The sequence below is a fragment of the Otolemur garnettii genome, unplaced genomic scaffold (assembly GCF_000181295.1).
Source record: "Otolemur garnettii isolate 467f Iridium unplaced genomic scaffold, OtoGar3 scaffold00007, whole genome shotgun sequence".
NCBI lineage: Eukaryota > Metazoa > Chordata > Mammalia > Primates > Galagidae > Otolemur > Otolemur garnettii.
In genome coordinates this window covers 8,090,595-8,111,958 of record NW_003852402.1, presented here as the reverse complement: position 1 = coordinate 8,111,958, position 21,364 = coordinate 8,090,595, and the positions used below count along the sequence as shown (strand labels likewise).

Here is a 21,364-nt window from a genome sequence, read left to right as displayed (position 1 = left end):
TCTCTCTTTGTTAGCGATTGCTAACTTATATACTCTGGTCCCCAAGCCAGAGTATATAAGGCATAAGGTAAGTGGTTTCAAATTCAGCTTTTCAGACACCCATTCTCACGCTGAACTTCTTTGCAGGAAAATCTCCTCAGATCATTGGTTACAGCTTTGGCCACATAGTGTTTCTAAAAGTGAAAGCAAGTTTTAGAAAGAAATTATCTATCTTTATTTGGTTTGAGTAATTCCAACTAGCAAATTGCTTACACGTGCCTCAAAACTGGGAAACTCACTCGCCATCTCTGGAATCTGCATTCACCCTACAGCTGATGGGACTTGCATGGCTTGTTGCGTAAGTGCCTTCATTTGCCTTCATTTGCTGTCGTCCAGCCAGCAGGTGTCCTTGCCTGCACACGCACAGATTGGTCTTACCTATTCCTAACATCATCCTCTCAGTGGATTTTCATGTAGTCACTACACGGAGTTGTTTAATTGCCTTTTAAAATACCTTCATGGAGATTACACTGTAATTTGGCATCGAAACAGAGAAATAAGGCATAAGTGTGATATTAATGGGTTATGACGCAGAAATTACTACAATTCCATATTTTCTTGAAAAGAAACAACAAGGGCATTGTACCTGTTCTCCTCAAAAGTAAGGTCCAGGGACGAGCAACTTACTAGAAATGGAGAACTGTAGGCCCCATCTCTACCTACTACGTAAGAACAGCATTTAATAAGATTCCCACTAAAAGTTGACAAGCATTGCTTTATACAATCTCAGAAAGAAAGACAACACAGATGTAGAAGGAGTAGTGTTGCATTTTGTTACATATAAAAGTATTATTTGTCACATGTCAGACAATGTAACTGAAGGAAGGAGAAATTTCTACATCCCTTTAAATCAATGAAGAATGTACTTAAACCTACATTTTTCTAGGTTTAATGTGTTCTTCTCATGAGCCACTTAGTCTCAGAATGATTTTTGTGCCCCAGTGCTGTTTGGCCTTGTCTGCTAATTTAATATGTCCAAATTACATTAGCATCCCATTAAACTCCCTTGGTGAGATCCAGCAAATGAAAGAATGTTAAGAACAAATTCAACACAGATATTTGGAGTACCCTACTATGTAATTTCCTCTGCTTGAATGGATATATTCCAACCTGCTCTCTCTTTTTTTTTATTGTGCATTTTTAATTAAAAACACTCTAAATGGATACTTTGAGCACTTTGCTCAAACCTTTTCATTGTAATCTTTTGTTAATTTTTCTCACCCCAAGCATGCATGTGGTATCGCTAATCTTTAATTAGTTATGATTAGTAATGGCTTTTTGCCTCATTATTTCATTACTGTCTTAAAAATTGCCTAGATTACCTTTTGTCTTCTGAGGAAATACATATCTGTATGAATCACATATATTGGATACATTCTGAAAATCCCCTGTTTAAATTTGTGTTGAGCTGAGTTATCAGTGTGTACGACAGTAGAATTCACCCTCACTGGCGTTCGGGGTTTATTAAGTGGTAAGGCTACCTCAAGGTGCTTGAGAAGCCCATGGTCCAGTGCTTTCCAGCACCACAGAACTAGGGGTCCCTTGGGAGCTTTTTCCTTTCCCAGCACATTCAGGAAACTGCTATTATAGCCATAAGCTCCAGGACTGTGTCTTCCATGTTGTGCTCCCTGAGAAGAGGAGTGTTCCCTATTAAAGTCAAGACAAGTGGTTAGTTGCCAGAGGTTGCAAGGGGTGGTGGGGTGAAGCAGGCACGATTATAAAGAAGAGTGACACTAGTGATCTTTGTGGTGATAGAACTGTTCTGGATCTTGATAGTTGTGGTAGACACACGAAACTACATGTGATAAAACATGACAAAACTATTTAAACACACACAAAATCAAGTACAAGTAAAACTGGGGAACTCAAGATAAGACTGACAAAGAGTCAAGCAGAAGTGACAGGAAACCCCCAGCTCCTAGCCAAGGGCTTCCTAACCTGTTAATGTCAAGACACAGAGAAAAGAGATTTGTGCAGCACACTGCAGCAAGATGAGGTTAGTTTGGGCTAGGAGTCCCTGAGGCCCTGAGGGCTGTGCAGGGCTCTGTATTCCTTACCTACCTGGAAGCCGGGCACCCTGTGAACCATTCTCGGCACGTAGCAGGGAAGTAGAGGTGCCTGTAGTATTCAATAAATTTAGTTAAGTGTTTACCAAATGAGCCAAAGCAATTTTATATTTGGCCATGTTCTTAAGAGATGAGAGAGAAGATGGACGATCTCTCCTGCCCTTCATACTTAGACACAGTTGATGGTTGAGTAGGATTCACCTCGTCATCTGGCATTTGTATTTGGTTGCTGTATGGGAAGTTTGATTTTTGAGCTTCAAATTAGGTAGTAATCTTTTTTTCTTTTAGAGATGGAGTCTTGCTTTGTCATCTAGGCCGGAGTGCAGTGGCACTGTGATAGCTCACGGCAGGAGCCAGTTCCTGGGCTAAAGAAATCCTCCCAGCTCAGCTTCTCAAGTGGAAGCACCATAGGCATGCACCACCAGGCTGGACTACTGTGCACACGCGTGCACGTGTGTGTTTAGAGAAGGGGTCTCACCAGCCTGTTACCCAGGCTGGTCTTGAGTTCCTCTCCTTAAGTGAGTTGCCCACCTCAGGCTCCCAAAGTGCTGGGATTACAGGCGTGAGCCCCTGCCTCCAGTGGTAATAATGTTTAAAAGTATAGATTTAAACAAGAATTTAGAGCAGTGGTTCTCAGCTCCAGCTGCATGTTAGAACCACTTGGGGGAGACTTCTGAATATCCTTAGAGATTTCTATGTAATTGATCCAGGGTGCTGCCTGAACAGTAATTTTGTGTTTGTTATTTGAATTTTGTTTTTAGAAACAGTCTCAAATTTACAGAGTTTAAATCTGTATAATTTTAAAAATTTTCCCCCCTCCCAGTCATTTAAGAATAAACTGCTGGCCCAGCATCACCCAACTGCAGCCCTTTCACTAATGCTGTAGTGTATCTAACAAAAAAAGAATGTTCTTCTATAGAACTACAATATAACCATCAAGGGAAAAAACTAACACTGATACATGGAGAGTGCCAAAAAAAATTTAAGATAGGAAGAAAACTGTATTGGAATTATCATACTTAATATATACTGATAACAAAAGATAAATCCAAGTCACATTTGACTTCTACAGTTACAGAAGGTGCTCCAGACTACTGCTGAGCAACGTTAACCGAAGTATCCACTTGTATCACTGCGCATACTGTTGTAATTTCTTCCCCAAGTACCTCCAGTGTCGGTGGTTTTTTAGGGTACACCACATCCTTTAAGGTTCCCCATACTCAGACCTCCATTATATGTCGTTATACTTCCACAACATTCTCGGATTTCACGTGCCACTTCATGCTTCTGCCATTTTCTTTGTCCTGCCCATCACATGGTGACACTAGCATTCATTTGATGAACACCATCTTTTGAGCAAACATCATCCCACACATTGCTACTGTAATTCAATTCAACTTCAGAAATTAATACATAGATAATAGCTCTTAAAAATGTGTATGCCTTTTTTTTTTTTTTTGGCACTTCCGGTATTACTATGCCTTACTCTAGCTCTGTTAAAGGTGTGACACTTGCCTTTGTGTAGCAATAGGACCACAGGTTACGTCTGGTTTTATGTCTCTTCAGTCACCCCCCTTTGTAACAGTTCTCATTCTTTCCTTGACTTCATGCTCTTGAAACTGGAAGATTGAAGGCCAGTATTTTGTAGAATGCCTATCGGTGTGGAATTGTCTGATACTTCCTTGTGATGACATACAGGTTATATGCATTTGAAAAGACTATTAAAGAAGTGATGCTGTCTGTGTTCTTCTTACATCATCCTGTGAAGCAGCTTACAGTTTCAATTTGTGCTATTACCCTGATGTTCACATGGATTCCTTGATTAACGTGGATCTGCCAGGCTCCTCCTCTTTTTTTTTGAGACAGAATCTCACTTAGTTACTGTGGGTTGAATGCCGTGGTGTCATAGCTCATAGCAACCTCAGACTCTTGGATTGAAGCCTCCAAATAGTTGGAACTATAGGTGCCCACCATAATGCCTGGCTGGTTTTTCTGTTACTAGAGGCGGAGTCTTACTTTGCTCAGGCTGGTTCCAAACTCCTGAGCTCAGGTGTAAGCCACCGTGCCCACATGCTTCTCCTTTGTATGATTACTCTTCTCCCTTCTATAAGTATTTTAGAGAGAGATACTATGAAACTATGTGAATATTATATTCTTTATCACTGAAAGTGAAAGATTATCTATCTCTCTTTGTATGGACTCTTGTCTTCTTCTCATTTATTTTGATGTTCATGTTGTTCCACTTTTAGCGTGTAGGAGCCCCTTCAGACCGTCTTCTGTGACCATTTGGCATTCTTTGAGCACTTCCTTAATTTTTGGCAAACTTACTAAACACATTCTAGGCTCTTTTTCCAAAGGACTCTGGTTTCTTTAGTGAGCCACAGAATCGGATGCTAAGTGTGTTCATTGCTGTCTCCATGTTGCTTGTCCTATAGCCCTTGAGGAGAGAGATTCAGCATAGGGATCTTTTTAAAGCTCTCCAAATGCTGCTTATGTGCAGCCTAGATGGAGAGAGCAGCTGAATTAGAAAACACCGTTTAATTCAGTGTTAAGTAAATGGCAAGTTTTTTAACTTGCAAGCTTGGCAAAGGAAATTCTTCCTAAGGAAGTAAAATATAAAGAGAAGACTAACTTCTACCAAGATTCAAGGTAAAAAACCAGGGCAAAAGCACAGCCTGTCTCCTGGAAAGCTTTGAAAAATATTTGTTTTGGAAATAAATCTTCTAGTAAGCATGAATGTCTATCTCTTTCCCTGAATTACCCATTTATAGGGAAAATATTTGAAAAGGTTAGTTGTTTTTTAAGAATGTGTCTCATTAAAACTTCTTTTTTTTGGTTATATTTTTTAAGATAAACTCTTAATTTTAGAATAATTTTAGATTGAGAAAAAATGGCAACTTGATGCTTTTTTTGTTTGTTTAAAGAATATTTAAACAGATATTCAGACTGTGGTTGCTCGTTTTCTGTAGTCAGTTTCACTATAAAATGCAGAAGCCAAATTACGGCAATTTGGACGTGATGAAACCCCATCTCTCCTTCCACTTGCAGCAAGGCTCTTAGAGCCCAGTGTGACAGGATCTGTGGCCAGTCTCGCTTAGATGGTCAGCATCCATCTTGCCAGTTCTTGTAAACTCATTTTCTCAAAGTAGTGTCCTGCTGCTGGTGGATTTTCTCTAAGAGCTTCATACTTATGCATACTCTGACCCCAAAGAAATTCAGCATTAGAATTTTCAGTAAAATTTCATCCCTGATTGTATGAATTTTACTTATCAGGTTTTTGTATGTTTATGCCCCAAGGTGCAGAAGGAGAAAGGCTAGTATTTGTGAAGGTAGACAAAGTCAGTGACAACTTAAACATGTAGGTAAAACAATTTTTAAATTTTTTTGTATCTATAAATAAAAGATTACCTATTCGTGAGAGCCCACCTCAGTTTTGGTCCTCAGTTCTTATTGTATGGGTTGAGTGTGTTAAACTATATCTCCACTGCCCAAACTTGAGACCTTTAGGAACTACCTTGTGATTTTTGCCATGTTTGCAAACCTACATTTACTTACCATTTTTCTTTAATTTGATTCACCTTTTTTTTTTTTTTTTTTTTTGAGCCAATCTCACTATGTCACCCTCACTAGAATGCTGTGGTGTCATAAATCACAGCAACCTCAAACTCTTGGGCTTAAGCGATTTTCTTGTCTCAGCCTCCCAAGTAGCTGGGACTACAGGGGCCAACCACAATGCTTGCTAGTTTTTGGTTGCAGTTGTCATTGTTGCTCAGCAGGCCTGGGCCAGGCTCAACCCACCAGCCTCGGTGTATGTGTCTGGCGCCCTACTCAATGAGCTACGGGCACCAGCCTTGACTCACTTTTTTGAGATAGGGTCTCAGTCTGACTCCGAGGCTAGAGTGCATTGGCACAGGCAAAGCTGCTACCTGAGATTATGAGTGTGAGCCACCACACTTGGCTTATTTTAACTCACTTTGAACTTGGCTTTGATCTAAAGGATATTTGTGAAACTGTGGATTTGTTATGTTGATTACAGAAAATCATAAGTACTGCAGGCATTATCTGTCCAGTACTCTGGGACCTGAGACTAGGTCTGTGTTTCAGTAAGCATTAGGTCTGGAGGTTCCTCCCTTAAGCTTTGAAGTTATACCAGTAGGTTGCTTATGTGGTTTTTCTCAGTTGATACATAGAGGAAAAGTTGATGGAATTAGAGTAAATGTTACTTTTCGTAAGTTATTTGTGAAACGTGAAATAGCAATTATATTATCTTAACTTCTTAAGATTCAGCACATTTCTTCAATTGCTATGTTTATTATTGTGCATTATTTTGTTGTAATTAAGTGGAACAAAACTTGACTGTCTTAATTCATGTGTACAGGAGAATACATTTGTGAACTCAATAGGGAATACATTGATTTATACTCTCAATAACTGCCTTAAAAACATAAGCAATATATATATATACCCTGAAGTATTAATAATGAGAAAATATGGACTTTAGCACGTAAGAGGTTTTCTATTCACTCTGAAGATGTCATGGGAACCACTGAAATTATGACATATATGTACTATAATTAATTGCATTATTTGTGAGGAGTATTGCCAGAAGCAAATGGGATGTTACCATATTCAAATAAAGTTCTTTGCTGAGTAGAAGTACGTTAATCCTCCGTGTGTGCACGTATTCTTTTAGCTATATATTATATAATCTCATTTTAATAGACTTATTTGAAACTAAATGTCATATTTTAGAAAAGAGAAGATAAACCAAGATGTGAGAATAATTAAATGTGGTACATTTTATATATCCTTTTGGGTTTAGGTGAAATACTGTTCACAGAGAAGAACTACTATCTTGGAACCATCTATAAGCATTTAATTTGCTTATAGAAATGAATTGTGAATATAGCTGTGTAACCTTCTGGTATGATATTACTTTAACAGAGAGAAGGAGCAAGAAAGGGAAGAACAGTTAATGGAAGACAAGAAAAGGAAGAAAGAGGATAAAAAGAAAAAAGAAGCCACTCAGAAGGTGGGTTTAATCAGTTAAGTCTGTCTTGACATGTTCTGAGCATGCACAGTAAGAAACTGGCTTGGGGCAGCACCTGTGGCTCAATGGGTAGGGTGCTGGCCCCATATACCGAGGGTGGCAGGTTCAAACCCAGCTCTGGCCAAACTACAACAAAATAATAGCTGGGCGTTGTGGCAGGAACCTGTAGTCCCAGTTACTTGGGAGGCTGAGGCAAGAGAATTGCTTGAGCCCAAGAGTTTGAGGTTGCTATGAGCTATAATGCCACAGCACTTTCTCTAGGACAATTAAGTGAGACTCTGTCTCTTAAAAAATTAAAAAAAAACAAAAAAAAAGAAACTGGCTTGGCCCAGATCTCAGTAATGCTACGTGAGATATTAGTTTACTTAAAAGTTAGAAGAATTGGAAGTGGGAGAAAGCTAGTATCTCCTAACTGGAACTCTGGTTCAGCAGGGTTGCTTTGGTGGCTTTTTGGAGGCAAGATGATTTGCTACCAGTTCTGGTTACCACTGCCTGAAGCACTTGAGAATTAGGGCCTCACTGAGGGGCAGGTTTGAGGGTCCCTGCTATGGTGCTAGTTATCAAAGCCAAAGTTTAGTGAGGTAGAAACTGTTAATGAGGTTTAAAGATCTCTCTAGGTTTAGAATTGCGTCAAAGCAATCAAATACAAGCTAGGGTAAGGTATAAGGCTCACTGCAGGTTTTCTCAGCATTACCAGATATGGCATTTACCATAATTCATTTTTTAAGTTATTGAAGTAAATCGTTTGTGAGAATCAGCATAAGAAAATATCCTGGAAGATTTTCGGATTTGGACTGTATGTGACCCTGCCATGTTAACTATATGAAATACAACTTTATCTTTTCTTTGTCCCTTAATTCAGAGGGACATTCATAAATAATTTGGTGCTATAATAGACTGCCATGCTCTTGAAAATTGTGTCTGTTTTTGTTTCTATCGATTTCTGTTAATAATAGTATGTTGTCTATCACCTCTTTGTGCTATCAGCCTATCTGCTTCTAATGTGTTGTTTTTCATCTATCTTAGTTTGTTAGGGTTGTATAAAAAATAGAATCTAGAACAATGGTTCTCAACCTTCCTATTGCCGCAACCCTTTAATATAGTTCCTCATTTTGTGATGACCCCCAACCATAAAATTATTTTCGTTGCTACTTCATAACTATAATTTTTGCAACTGTTATGAATTGTAATGTAAATATCTGATATTAGGCAACCCCTGTGAAAGGGACATTCGGGTCGTGACCCACAGGTTGAGAACTGCTGATCTAAAATAAAGCGTCTGGGCCAGGTGGGCATGGTGGGTCATACCTATAATCCCAACACTTTAGGAGGCTGAAGAAGGAGGATTGCTCGATCCCAGAAGTTTGAGGCTGCAATGAATTGTGATTACACCACCTCACTCCAGCCTGGGCCACACTCTTTTTTCAATTTTTTTTTTGAGAGTCTCATACGTCACCATCGGTAGGTGCTGTGGCATCACAGTTCACAGCAATCTCAAACTCTTGGGCTTAAGTGATTCTCTTGCCTCAGCCTCCCAACTAGCTAGGACTACAGGCACCTGCCACAACACCAGCTATTTTTTGGTTGCAGTTGTCATTGTTGTTTTAGCAGGCCCGGGCCAGGCTTAAACCCCCCAGCCTTAGTGTATGTGGCCGGCCCCCTAGTCACTGAGCTACAGGCGCCAAGCCAAGCCTCTGTCTCTTAAAAAGAAAAGAAAAGGGGCCGAGCACAGTGGCACACACCTGTAACCCTAGCACTCTGAGAAGCCATGGCAGGTGGATTTCCTGAGCTCACAGGTACGAGACCAGCCTGAGCAAGTGTGATACCCCGTCTCTAAAAAATAGGTAGATGCTATGGTAGGTGCTTGTAGTCCCAGCTACTTGGGAGGCTAAAACAAGAGAATCGCTTGAGCCCAAGAGTTGGAGGTTGCTTCGAGGGTGACAAGCTGTCTCAAAAAAAAAAAAAGTTTGAGGCTTGGCACCAGTGGCTCAAGTGGCTGAGGCGCCAGCCACATACACTTAGGGTGGCGGTTCGAATCCAGCCGGGACCTGCCAAACAACAATGGCAGCTGCAACCAAAGAAATAGCCAGGCAGGAGACTCGCTTGAGCCCAGGAGTTGGAGGTTGCTGTGAGCTGTGATGTCATGGCACTCTACCCAGGGGGACAGCTTGAGGCTCTGTCTCAAAAAAAAAAAAAAGTTTGAATAAAGAAGTCAGGTAACACCCAGAAGCTTTTTTGTACTTCTTTTTCGGTATACAGCCACTTCCTATCCCTGAGGTTGCAGCATGCAGGTCACCAGCTGTTAGGTGTTAGTGGCATCGCCCCTATGGCTTTAGGGCTCTTGTTCCTGTGCCCTTGACACGGTGAGCACTCTCCCCCTGCTAATGGAGTGATGTGAGATTGAACCTTAGCAAAATCTTTATTTCCTTCAACGTACTCACACATTTCACCTACTAAATTGGTACAAGCGGGTAGCATCTGTGGCTCAAAAGGGTAGGGCACCGGTCTCAAAACTGCAAAAAAAAAAGAAAGAAAGAAAGTCAGGTTATTGAGGTATAATTTGCTTACAATAAAGTTTTTGTTAAAAAAATAAATAAATTGGTATAAGCATTAACTTTTGTAGTCTATGGGAATGGCTGGACACAAAAGAACTCAAGCAAAGGCTGTTAATAAGAGGATGCCAAATAGAGCAATTATTTCACACAATATTCATTCCATTTTCATTCTTAACATAGATAACAGTGTTTTCTTAAACTAAAAATATTAATATCAAGAAATTATTAATAGAATATGCATATTACCTATTACATACTTGTGTTGTGGATTCCACTATGAAAAATTATTTAAAATGAAGATGGTATGGATATATTTGAGTGTAAATTGGGATTGCTGACATGGAGAATGGAGTTTATGCAGCTGGACAGTCTCTCCTGTGTGCTTGCTTCTGCATTAAGAACTGATTAAGGAGTGATGGCAAAGGTCTCACCATAAATGAGATTTGAAGTGGTTAATTGCAAGCAATAAATATTCAATCATTTTTGCTCAAAAAAAAAATTGTTTTTTTGTTTTTTTGTTTTTTTGCAGTTTTTGGCTGGGGCTGGGTTTGAACCCACCACCTCCGGCTGGCACCCTACTCCTTTGAGCCACAGGCGCTGCCCTCAAATTTTTTTTATTTCAGCTAACAGTCTAGGTTGAGATAGACTAACCCATGGCCTTTGAGATTGTTTTATTATATTGGACCATTGCATAATTTCAGAATTAAATTCTGATTTAGCAGTTTTAAGGAAAGAACACAAAGCTTACCATGTGACTGTCTTAGTGGTTTCCAACCTTATTGTAGAAACAACCCCTCAACTAGGAGGCATAAAATGTGCTGTGATGCAAAGAACTGTAGAGAATGTGCCAGAGGTTCTATTATGTGGTCAGTCAGTCAGTCAGCAGACGTTTGTGGTGCCTCTTCTAAGTGCTTCCACATCTTTCATGCTGCTTACCCGCCTACTGTGTAGCCAGTTCTTTGTGTCTATCTTTATTGCTGGACTAAGTTTCTTGAGGTTTTATTCGTATTTGTATTGCCAGTCACTAGGGCAGTGGCTGGTGCAGAATAGTCACTTAAAAATTGCTTATTTACTAAGTGAATGGTCAAGAATGAGTGATGGCAACATCATTTTCTTGAGGAACTGACTTTTATTTAAAGCTAAAATTAAATGACTTCCACCCAGCAATTAAGCATGAGGTTTTTACACTGTGTTCAATGGCACTGACAGTTTGCTGTTTCTAAAGCCTTCACTGAATAAACTGTTAGATTTCCATTCACGAGAGAGGTGTCAGAGAAGGATTCTATTCACGTTCATTAGGCTCTTGCTGCTAAAGGAGCATTGTTTAGTGTTGGCAGAATACACGCTTTGATCATCCAGCTTTTCAGCATCTGGGGGACAGCTCTTTTAACAGAACCTACATTTTAAGACATATTGGACATTATTTGGGTTTGTAGCTTCCCGTATTACGGATTTTCAAAATGGCATTCTAAGAAATAACTTATAATGGTATAAAACCTAAATTACTTTAGGGAATTGGTATGTGGATGCAAATCGTTAACTCTTGGATAAGTGGGGTTATAGAAAAATTAAACAAGGATATTTTTAGTAGACTTGAGCTCTGTAACAGTGAATACTGAGAAACATTTGTTTTAAGGCACAGTGTTCCACAAATTGACTACAATAGAATTAGCTTGTTCTTTCATAGGAAGCATTTCAGGAGGTCTTGCAGTAAACTGCTTAAGTCAGATGTATCCCCTGACAGTGGAGTGCTGGGAGCCTTTGTGAGGGGGCAGGTTAGCTGCAGGGCATTTCCTCCAAAGGTGACCACATGTTCATAAACATCTTCAGCAGTAACCCAGTGTGGTCGACTGCAAATGATCAGATCTTTTCTATATGAATATTTTTATTACAAACATCAGATAAGCAATATAAAAATGCTTTTAGACATTAATAGTTAGCAAAAGAGTGACAAAGCACTTATACTCTCAATACTGTAAAGTAACCACTAGTGGAATTCCAGCATATTTCCTTTTGGATGTTTTTCTTATGTATAATCTTTGTGAGTTTTATGCGGGACACGTACCCTCCTTTATTTTAATTAGGTACCTTTATTTTCCTCACCTAACAATATCAGAAGCACTTTTTCATGTGGCATCTAATCATCGTTTCCAAACTCTGTAAAAACCTATTACTGTGCTCAGTCTGTCCAACCTTTTAAGTTAATCACTTCTATAGATGAATTAGTCACTGTATGAAGAAATATTTTTAACAGAGGACTCTTGATTTGTTCAAAATTTACATATTTCAGTCATATTGCTGCACCTCATGTTATATATCAATTTTAATAATGGTAGCAAACATTTATTGAGCATTGGCATGAATATCTGATTTAATCTGTACAACAACCCATAAAGGTATATGCAGGGATGTACTATTATCTCTCTGTTCAATAGATAATAGAAAATGGCAAGTCTTAGTTTTGAATCATACTTTCCTACCATGACCTCTCATGCCTCTATGATGGGTCCCTGAAGTTTTGCTTTTTAGGTGTGAGGTTAAGTGTCTGAGTCCATATTCATAGAGGAGTCTTTTTGTCTCTGTGGCTGATTTAGTTTTGGGGCCACAACTATTTGATTTTCTCTAGATAGCAACCAAATGGCAAATAACATTCATGGTGTAGAGACCACATCATATAATGAGAGTATAGTGCTCTTATTTTTTTTTTCAAGTATTCTTACTAATGGTGGTCTGGTAAATTACAGCTATAGTCTAGAGGATGTTTGAATTGACTCCCAGTTTCTTTTTCTAGATTTCAACTATGCCTGTGTATCTGACAGCCTGGATTACCTAAGTTGTCAGAATTAAAGTAGTTGTACATTATCATGCTAAATTGGAAAGCAAATCTCATTTGCTGATGTCTGTTCATTTTGCAGGTCACGGAACAAAAAACCAAAGGTAAGATTTTTTTTCTTTTTAAATTATTAGAACCTTTTGTGTTTAAATTTTGCACAGTGGCTGACTCAGTGGAAAGAGAGCAGGTGCAAAGTAATTTAAGGTGGCTAGTTTACAGTCACTGAAGAGCAGTAGTAACAAATTACAAGTCCTTATATTAGTGTTTCTAGTTGGCCTTAAATTTGGGGGGAGACAAAAGAGGAAATACCTTGTTTTAAAAGTATATGGCAGGCACGGTGGCTCATGCCTGTAATCTTAGCACTCTGGGAGGCCCAGGCGGTTGGATTGCTTGAGCTCATGAGTTCGAAACCAGCCTGAGCAAAAAGCGAGACCCTATTAATACTAAAAATAGAAAAACTGAGGCAAGAGGATCGCTTGGGTCCAAGAGTTGGAGGTTGCTGTGAACTATGACGCCACGGCACTACCCAGGGCAACAGCTTGAGACTCTGTCTCGGGAAAAACAAAACAACAACAACAACAACAAATAAAAGTATATGGGTCATGATTTTGAACTGAATCTTTTCAAAAAATTTTTTAATGTTGGGGAGGCTGAGGCAAGAGGATTGCTTGAGCCCAGGAGTTTGAGGTTAACTGTGAACTATGATGACACCATGGCACTCTACCCAGAGCAAGAATGAGACTCTTGTCTCAAAAAAAAAGCAATATCAAAAGACAGACCACCAGGTCCTAATTTACAAATGGGAACTAGAAAAGGTTGTTAAACACTTTAACCCATGGCACACATGGAGTCCAAAGATGGGATGTTGGCGTGTAGTATGTTCACACTATCTTCTGAGCTAGAGCCTGGAGTATGCTTTTTAAAGATAAGACATCTTGAGTAGGTTAACTCTGTTACAAAACAGTGATGTGCTATAAATAGAAGCAGGAATCCCTCAGGTCATTCTCTACTTAATGGTCTATGTCTGTTTTTCTCTCCTATCAATTTTGATTTTAATTTTGATTATGTTTTGTCTGGTGATGGTTACATTTTGAGTCAGTTCCCCCTAAGAATGAGGGACTTCATCCCTGGATGTGTCTCCTCTTCTTGCTCACATAAATATGTGTATCAATTTGGTATACATGAGATAGAATCATTTGCATAGAGGTGTCAAAATACGCAAACCCAACCCTCCTGCCAAACTTTTCACAGTCCCAGCCTTGAGCGTAGCGGATGTATTTTGAAAAGCTCTGCAGGTGATCCCAGTACATGACCCTGGCTGAGAACCACTCCTCTGGAGGAAGGGAATCAGAGGGGACTGTAACTTAAAGGAGGGTAAGGGTGATGGAAAGGTCAAGGCTTGACAGTGAGGCCTTGTAAAGATTGGTTTCTTTATTGTTGTGTTGGAATACCAAACTAAAGCATGTCACACAGCGATGGAAGACTAATAAAGACAGCGCTAATTCCTTAAGAAATTTTGTTATGGAAAACAAATTCTTGAATAATTAGGGATTAATGTGATATATTTCTAATCAAAAGAAATTTCAAAGAAGAACATAGTCTAGGACTTTGTAGTGATTTATAAATTAAACTGTTATAAATAATATTATTAGTTATGTTATCTTTATTGGCTGGAGAGAATAGTATTCTACCCTTACACATTCCCCTAGTTTCCAGCCCACAAGTAAGCCTTATTTTGGAACTCTCTTTGTTAATTACTTATTTGAAATATAAATTACACTTTGTCATAGAAATAGTATTATTCATGGTGGTACAGTATCTGTATTTTCTAAACCAACATACTGTTTAGGCATTTAGATGTTGATATTTATAGGACTGTTTGATAATTTATGGGAGCAACAGATGAGAAAATTGTCATTTTCCTGGATAATCCAGGCTCTTTGGTTTCTAGAACACAGTGGTTGGGTTCCTAGGCCTGGCCCCAAGTCTAATACTTGTGAATCCAGTTACTAGTTGGGATTTAGAACCAAGGTGTTCTGTATGGGGTAAGTAGTGTTTCTATTGGAAAACTGAAAATCTGTTAGACATTTTTTCTCATAAAATTATTTTTTCATACAAGCTGTGTTCTCAAATGTATTCTTCTTTCCTCATAAAAATCAAACTTTCTTCTCTATTCACTTCCAATTTTTTTTTCTGATTAGGATCTTTCCTCATACCTGCCATAGAATGGAATACAACTTCACAGTCCCCACATGTCTCCCTTCTCCCTATTCTGCAATCAAAAAATAAAGTAAAATTTTTTTTAAAAAAGTAAAGTAAAATAATCCTACAGGCAGCTGAAAGCTCATTTCAGGTTTCCTAAGGGATTTAATTATTAGAACCAGTGAGTAGACAGGAAATAAAAATACAAATTGTACGTAGTATATATTACACTATAAACATAAAAGGAGGCCTTGACTTCTCTAGTTTGGGGCCTAGGTTTGCAGCCACAGCTTCATCTTGGTTCCTGAGAAGCTCTTGGGTACTGTAAATCTTACTTATTCTTCTTGTCTTTCCTCAGCTGACATGTCCTGAGTCCGATTACTCTCCCCAAAGATCATGTCTTCCTTTAACTCTGAATCTCTTCCTCTTCCCCCAACAGTCCCTGTAAGAGAAAAGAAAAGATTATTGGTGTTGAGTCTCTGGTTGTAGAGAGGACGAAAGTCAAGATTTTTCTGTATTTCACAGAAAAAGTAGATCCATTATATAGTCATTCTTTATCTTACATCATTTTAAAAATGGTGAGAATTCTGAAAAGAATAATTCAGAGATTTCAAGTGGAGATTATGTGAAGATACAGGCTAGAGCTGGCTTGCTACCCAAGTACTAATTAATAAAAAACACTTAAGTTAGTGAATATCCTCCTTTCTTGGATGTTAGACTTAGAATCCAAAGAGTCTGAGGAACTGATGTAACAGATCAGAATTAGGACGATAAAATTTAACAGAGATGAAGGCTAAGTTTAGGTTTAAAAAGCCCAATTTCATAGACTTATATTGGAGGAATTTGGACATAGCAATTTAGCCTTATTAAAAAAGTGTTAGTGTGATGGCTGACTTAATTCGAATTTTCGGCATGGAATGACTAACATGACTTTAAGCTGCATTAATAGAGGTATGGTATCCAGGAAGGGACTTAATATGGTTCCTGTAATGGACCCCATGCTTTGGAAAGAAACAGAGATCAATCTCCACAGATCATATGGAGTTTGGGCCCAATGTTGAAGGAATTTGTCACCTTAGGAAGGTTAAACACCTGGGGAGGGGGGCAAAGGGGAAGGTGTTGTTTAGCTCAGGTAACTGTCTTCAGAAATAGAAAGGGCTCTGGTGACTAACACTTGATTGTTCTTGGTAATTTTCTGTTGTATGTTTTGTTTAGTCACACTTTGTAAAGACATCTGTGTGCTGACTCCATGGTGAGGAACCAGTTATTTAGAAGTAGAACTACCTGTCCCTAAGAGAGGGAGTGAATGTGGGCTATTATGAGACATGGATCAACGAAGTGGACATTCAGTGTTGGGGACCTGTGGCCTTCTGATTTCAAAGTTCTTTTTTTTTTGAGACTGAGTCTTATTTTGTCACCCTTGATAGTGTGCCGTGGCATCATAGCTCACATCAACCTCAAACTCTTGGACTCAAGTAATTTTCTTGCCTCAGTCTCCCGAGTAGCTGGGACTACAGGCACCTGCCACAACACCTGGCTATTTTTAGAGACTGGGTCTGACTCTGGCTCAGGCTGGTCTTGAACTTGTGAGCTCAGGCAAGCCATCCACCTCGGCTTCCCAGAGAGCTAGGATTAAAGGCATGAGCCACTGTACTCAGCCAAGGTTATTCTTTTTTAAGTACCAAAAAACCCTTCATCCTTCTCTGCTGCATCACTTGTAATAAAAAGATTTGTTCTATAAAATTTGGATTCAGTCAAAAGGCTATACTCCAGGATCCAGAAGGCCACAGATAATGAGGACTTAAATCAGGATAGGAACACTGGGGTAGAAATTAAGGAATGAATTGCAGAGGTGCTTAAGTTTAACTTAAAGTAGATTGGATAATGATGGGGGGACACAGAAGTCTTAAGATACCTCCCAGGTTTCTGACTTGAGCAGCTGGTTGGGTAATGGCTTCATTCTTTGAGGGAGGAGAAAGGAGATTTGGGTTATAGGGAACAAGTTTGAGGAGAGGGGTAAAAAAGATCAGAGTTAGAGATCGTGATTTGAGAAACATTTATACATAAGTGATGATTAAAGGAGTATGAAAGTGTTTGCATACAAGTAACTTCAGTGTTTGAACTGTACGGGCCCTGATTTTTGTTTGTTTTTTGAGCGGAGTCTTGCTCTGTCACTCAGTTTAGAGTGCAGTAGCATCATCATAGCCCACTGCTACCTCCAACTCCTGGGATCAAGTGATCATCCTGCCTTAGTGTCCCCATAGCTGGGACTATAGAAGCACACCACTATGTCTGGCTGATTTTAAAAAAATTTTTTTTAGGGTCAGGGTCTTACTGTGTTACCCAGACTTGTCTCAGATCCTGGCCTCAACCAGTCCTCCCACCTCAGCCTCCCAAAGTGCCGCGATTACAGGAATGAGCTATGTTGCCTGATCCCCATTGTTTGTTTTTTAAAAGCCACAATTCAATAACTAAATTCAACTGCCATTCTGAAGTTAATGATTATGGAGGTAGTCAAAAGCAGGAGTGCCATCTGCTGCCAAGGCCAGCTCTACCTCACCACCTATTTTTGTACTGCCCATCGGCTAAGAATGTTTTCTACGTTTTTTAATTATTAGAGGAAAAAAGAACAAAATTTCATGATACGTGAAAATACGAAATTCATATTTCACTGTCCGTACATAGTTTTATTGGTACACAGCCACACTTGCTTGTGTACATATTATTATCTATGACTTTTTCCCCTAGAAGTGCAGAAATGAGTGTTGTGATAAAGCCTATATTGCCAATAAAGCCTAAAATATTTACTGTCCCTTCGCAGAAGTTTGCTGACTCTGATCAAAAGTTTGACAATCTGAGCAAGAAAGAAAGGAAGAGCTAGCTGGAGCAGGGCTCACAAAAACAGAGAGAGGGAATGAGTGTCAGAAACTATAGAAAAGTCAAAGAAGAAATGGTCCAATGAGTGCTTATTAGATTGGCAGTGAAGATCATTAGTGACTTAGGGAAAAAGCCAGTGTACTGCTTTTCATTTAACTCAAAGGTTGAGGGGTGAGCGGAAGGTAAAGAAAGGGAGACAGTGCTTAGTGGTTCCTGAAAATTGTTCGGTACACACCATCCATTCACTGTGTGTCATCAGATGTAAAACATTTTAAGACCTTGTTTATATATTAAGCATTTTTAGATAATTTTTTTATGTTTGGTCCCATCAAGATGGTTAAAGGAAATAATAGTTTGTACTGGTTCTGTGTAGCTGTTGGGTTTGTCATGAATATATATGGTTTGGTTTGGTTTGTTTTTTGAGTGGAGTGTAGTGGCATCATCTGGAGTGTAGTAGCATTATCACAGCAACCTTGGACTCCAGGGCTCAACCAGTCCTTCTGCCTCAGCCTCCTGAGTAGCTGAGACTGCAGGCGTGTATCACCACACCAGCTGATTGTACTACTTTTTGTAGAGATAGGGTCTCACTTTTGGTCATGTTAGTCTTGAACTCCTAATTTTAAGCAATCTTCCTGCCTTGGCCTCCCAAAATACCAGGATTACAGGAGTGAGCCACCGGGCCCAGCCTACTTTTAAAAAATTCAGAAATCTATTTCAGAAGTTTCTTTGAATACTTTTATCTGAAAAAAAAAGTAATATCTTACTGAAGTTTTTTAGAAATAGAGGATAATTAGAAGTTCACACTATAAGACATGAGAATGGTATACTGCAAAGGGGGTAAGAATGGTGAAAATTCTAGCATTAGAATTTGTAAATGGGCTCAGCACCTGTAGCTCAAGTGGCTAAGGCACCATTCACATACACCAGAGCTGGCAGGTTCGAATCCAGCCTGGGCCTGCCAAACAACGACAGCTACAACCAAAAAATAGCCGGGCATTGTGGCGGGCACCTGTAAGACAATCACTTGCGCCCAGGAGTTGGAGGTTGCTGTGAGCTGTGATGCTATGGCATTCTACCCAGAGCGACAGCTTGAGGCTCTGTCTCAAAAAAAAAATGTAAGTGGTTTATAGAAGTAAAGGAATGGAAATTAGAAAATAGAATACCCAGCATTTTTACAATGTTTTTATTTCCCTGTGATACAGAGACCATGTTTAAACCACAGGCCTTTTCTCTAGAAAATAAGAAACTGTGCCCTTAACTTAGAAAGGCATCGTCTTTGGAAAGACTTGCACTACAACCTACAAATCCCTAAGACTCAAAAAAGAAAGAGCCTGCAATTAACATACTCAGACTTAATGATAGTTTCTTAGGATATTGTATAATGTTCTGGAACATGACAAGGGACACTCACTGATTCTGATATCTTAAGTTTGGACTTGGGGTGATTAGGTTGGATCAGGCTTCTTGCCAAAGGCAGCATTGCTCTCCAGTTAGTTCCTGGAATACTTATTTATTTTTATTTAGAGACAGAGCCTCAAGCTGTCCCCCTGGGTAGAGTGCTGTGGCATCACAGCTCACAGCAACCTCCAACTCCTGGGCTCAAGCGAGTCTCCTGCCTCCGCCTCCCAAGTAGCTGGGACCACAGGCCCTCCACAACACCTGGCTATTTTTTGGTTGCAGCCATCATTGTTGTTTTGGCAGGCCCAGGCTGGATTCAAACCCGCCACCTTAGGTGTATGTGGCAGGCACCTTAGCCACTTGAGCCACAGGTGCCGAGCCAGTTCCTAGAATTCTTATTGGCCTTTAAGTGCTTGATGTTCTTGAACTCACAGAAAAATGTAATTAAAAAAAGAATAAGAATTGGGCAGTGCCTGTGGTTCAGTGGGTAGAGCGCTGGCGTCGTATACCAAGGTGGCGGGTTCAAACCTGGCCCCGGCCAAAAAGTACAGCAAAAAATAGCCAGGCATTGTGGTGGGCACCTGTAGTCCCAGTTACTCGGGAGGCTGAGGCAAGAGAATCGCCTAAGTCCAGCAATTGGAGGTTGCTGTGAGCTATGACGCCATCACACTCAACTGAGGGTGATAAAGTAAAACTCTGTCTCTTAAAAAAACAAAATAAGAATTTATTTATGCACTGAAACACAGCTATCTTATGACTAGCGTAGTATCATAGGCTTTTTCTATGTCCTAGAGTTTTGAATAAGTTATCTCCAGGGACAGAGCACTGTATTGGAAGCAAAAATGGTTGCAGCATGTTCTTGTTATATAATGACTTTATCATTTTCATCCCTTCTGTCGCTATGAGGTGATGTGATGGTGGGAAGGTGCTCTGAAGAGCTTTTGCAAGGAATCTTGCATAATATATGATGCTTATCAGATTTCTTTGATTGAAATGATGCTGTGAATGTTACAAAGTTAATCAAACTAGTCAACAGCCCCAGTCCTGTAGGCTGCTCTGTCTTTGTCCTGTTGTTTTTTTAGGGAAATGAATTAAGGCACGTAGTGGACTTGGTTAACTTCAAGTGAAGATCCTAGTCCTTTTATAGATGGGTAACCTCACAGAAGCATAGCTCCTTCTTTCCTAAAAACCAGTTAGGAAGAATCCCTCCCAGACCATGCCAGCTTCTTAGTCTCATAATAAGGGAAAAAAGAATTGAGAATGCCATGTGCTGTGAAATCCTCTAGAAACATAGAGAAAATGAATCATTAAATTATGTTTACTCATTTACTAAGTATTTGTACATGGGCTGTTATAGGCCATTAATATTAGATTAATGACAGTTTCAAGTCACATTTCTATTCTGCTCTTCAGACTGTGGATACTCTGACTTCCCTTCCTTACTAGGAGGGCCAGCCTTATGGTTGGCTAAGGTTAGACACAGGGGTCATCTGGAAGTTACCTCCAGGCACCTACTCTTTTCTCCTATCACTCACAGTACCTGTTAACATCCAGTGGTGCTATAGATTTGGCCCCCAGATTTTTGATGAGGTATCTCTCTCATAAAGGAGCCAGTTAGACGAGTGACATGCTGGCCCAGCATCATTTTAGCAGGCAAAGCAGTACTGCCACCAGAGCTGGCCCTAATGTTGACCCTGGTGGCAGGGATTTGGGCCTCAAATATCTGACTTGTCAGCCTGTGGTTGCCGGGTGGAGGTTTATGGAATACATAGTGGTTTCTTCGTACTGTGAAGCTAGAGGAGTGCAGAAAGAGTCCTCTGTGGTGGGGACAGGGGAGGGCCAAAGGTCTAGCAGAGTGCCGCCCCACACAGTCCTGTGCTGCCTATTTGCCATTTTGAAAAGTTAAGGTAAAAAAACAAACAGAAAAAGTAAATACATTTTGAAATTTTATTTTAAATAGTTGAGGAAGCATTTTTTTATTTGACAAAAGCACAAAGATGTATGATATTTGTAGTGTTTTCACAGAGAACCGTTCAAGTCTTTGAGTCCAGGGTGCTGTAGAAACCAGAACAAGTTGAGGTCTGTGGTTCTCTAGGCCTAGAGTTTCCTATTGGGGTCTGCAATATGGAGGGTGGGACCTGCCCGGAGACAGTTGGGGCCTAGTGAGGGGAGAGAAAGGAAACTCCATACAATTTGGCAAATTCTGTGGCGAGGCCAGATAGGCAGCGTGTTCCCGGGAGCACAAATGGAGGACGCTAAGTCTACCTACTCTTAAGAATTCAGGAAAGGTTTTTCAGAGGTAGATTTTTTTTTTTTTTTTTGAGACAGAGCCTCAAGCTGTCCC

The 21,364-nt window shown here is 39.8% G+C and overlaps 1 protein-coding gene across 8 annotated transcripts in view; it reads left to right on the top strand.

The window, feature by feature from the left end:
• TNRC6B (trinucleotide repeat containing 6B) overlaps positions 1–21,364 on the top strand; it is a 261,212-nt gene that overhangs the window by 174,999 nt on the left and 64,849 nt on the right. For all 8 annotated transcript variants that reach the window (XM_023509249.1, XM_012801146.2, XM_012801145.2 and 5 more), the window contains 2 exons: positions 7,050–7,137; positions 12,626–12,647. In XM_023509249.1, coding sequence (XP_023365017.1) covers positions 7,050–7,137; positions 12,626–12,647 — 110 coding nt within the window. The remainder of the gene's footprint in view (positions 1–7,049; positions 7,138–12,625; positions 12,648–21,364) is intronic.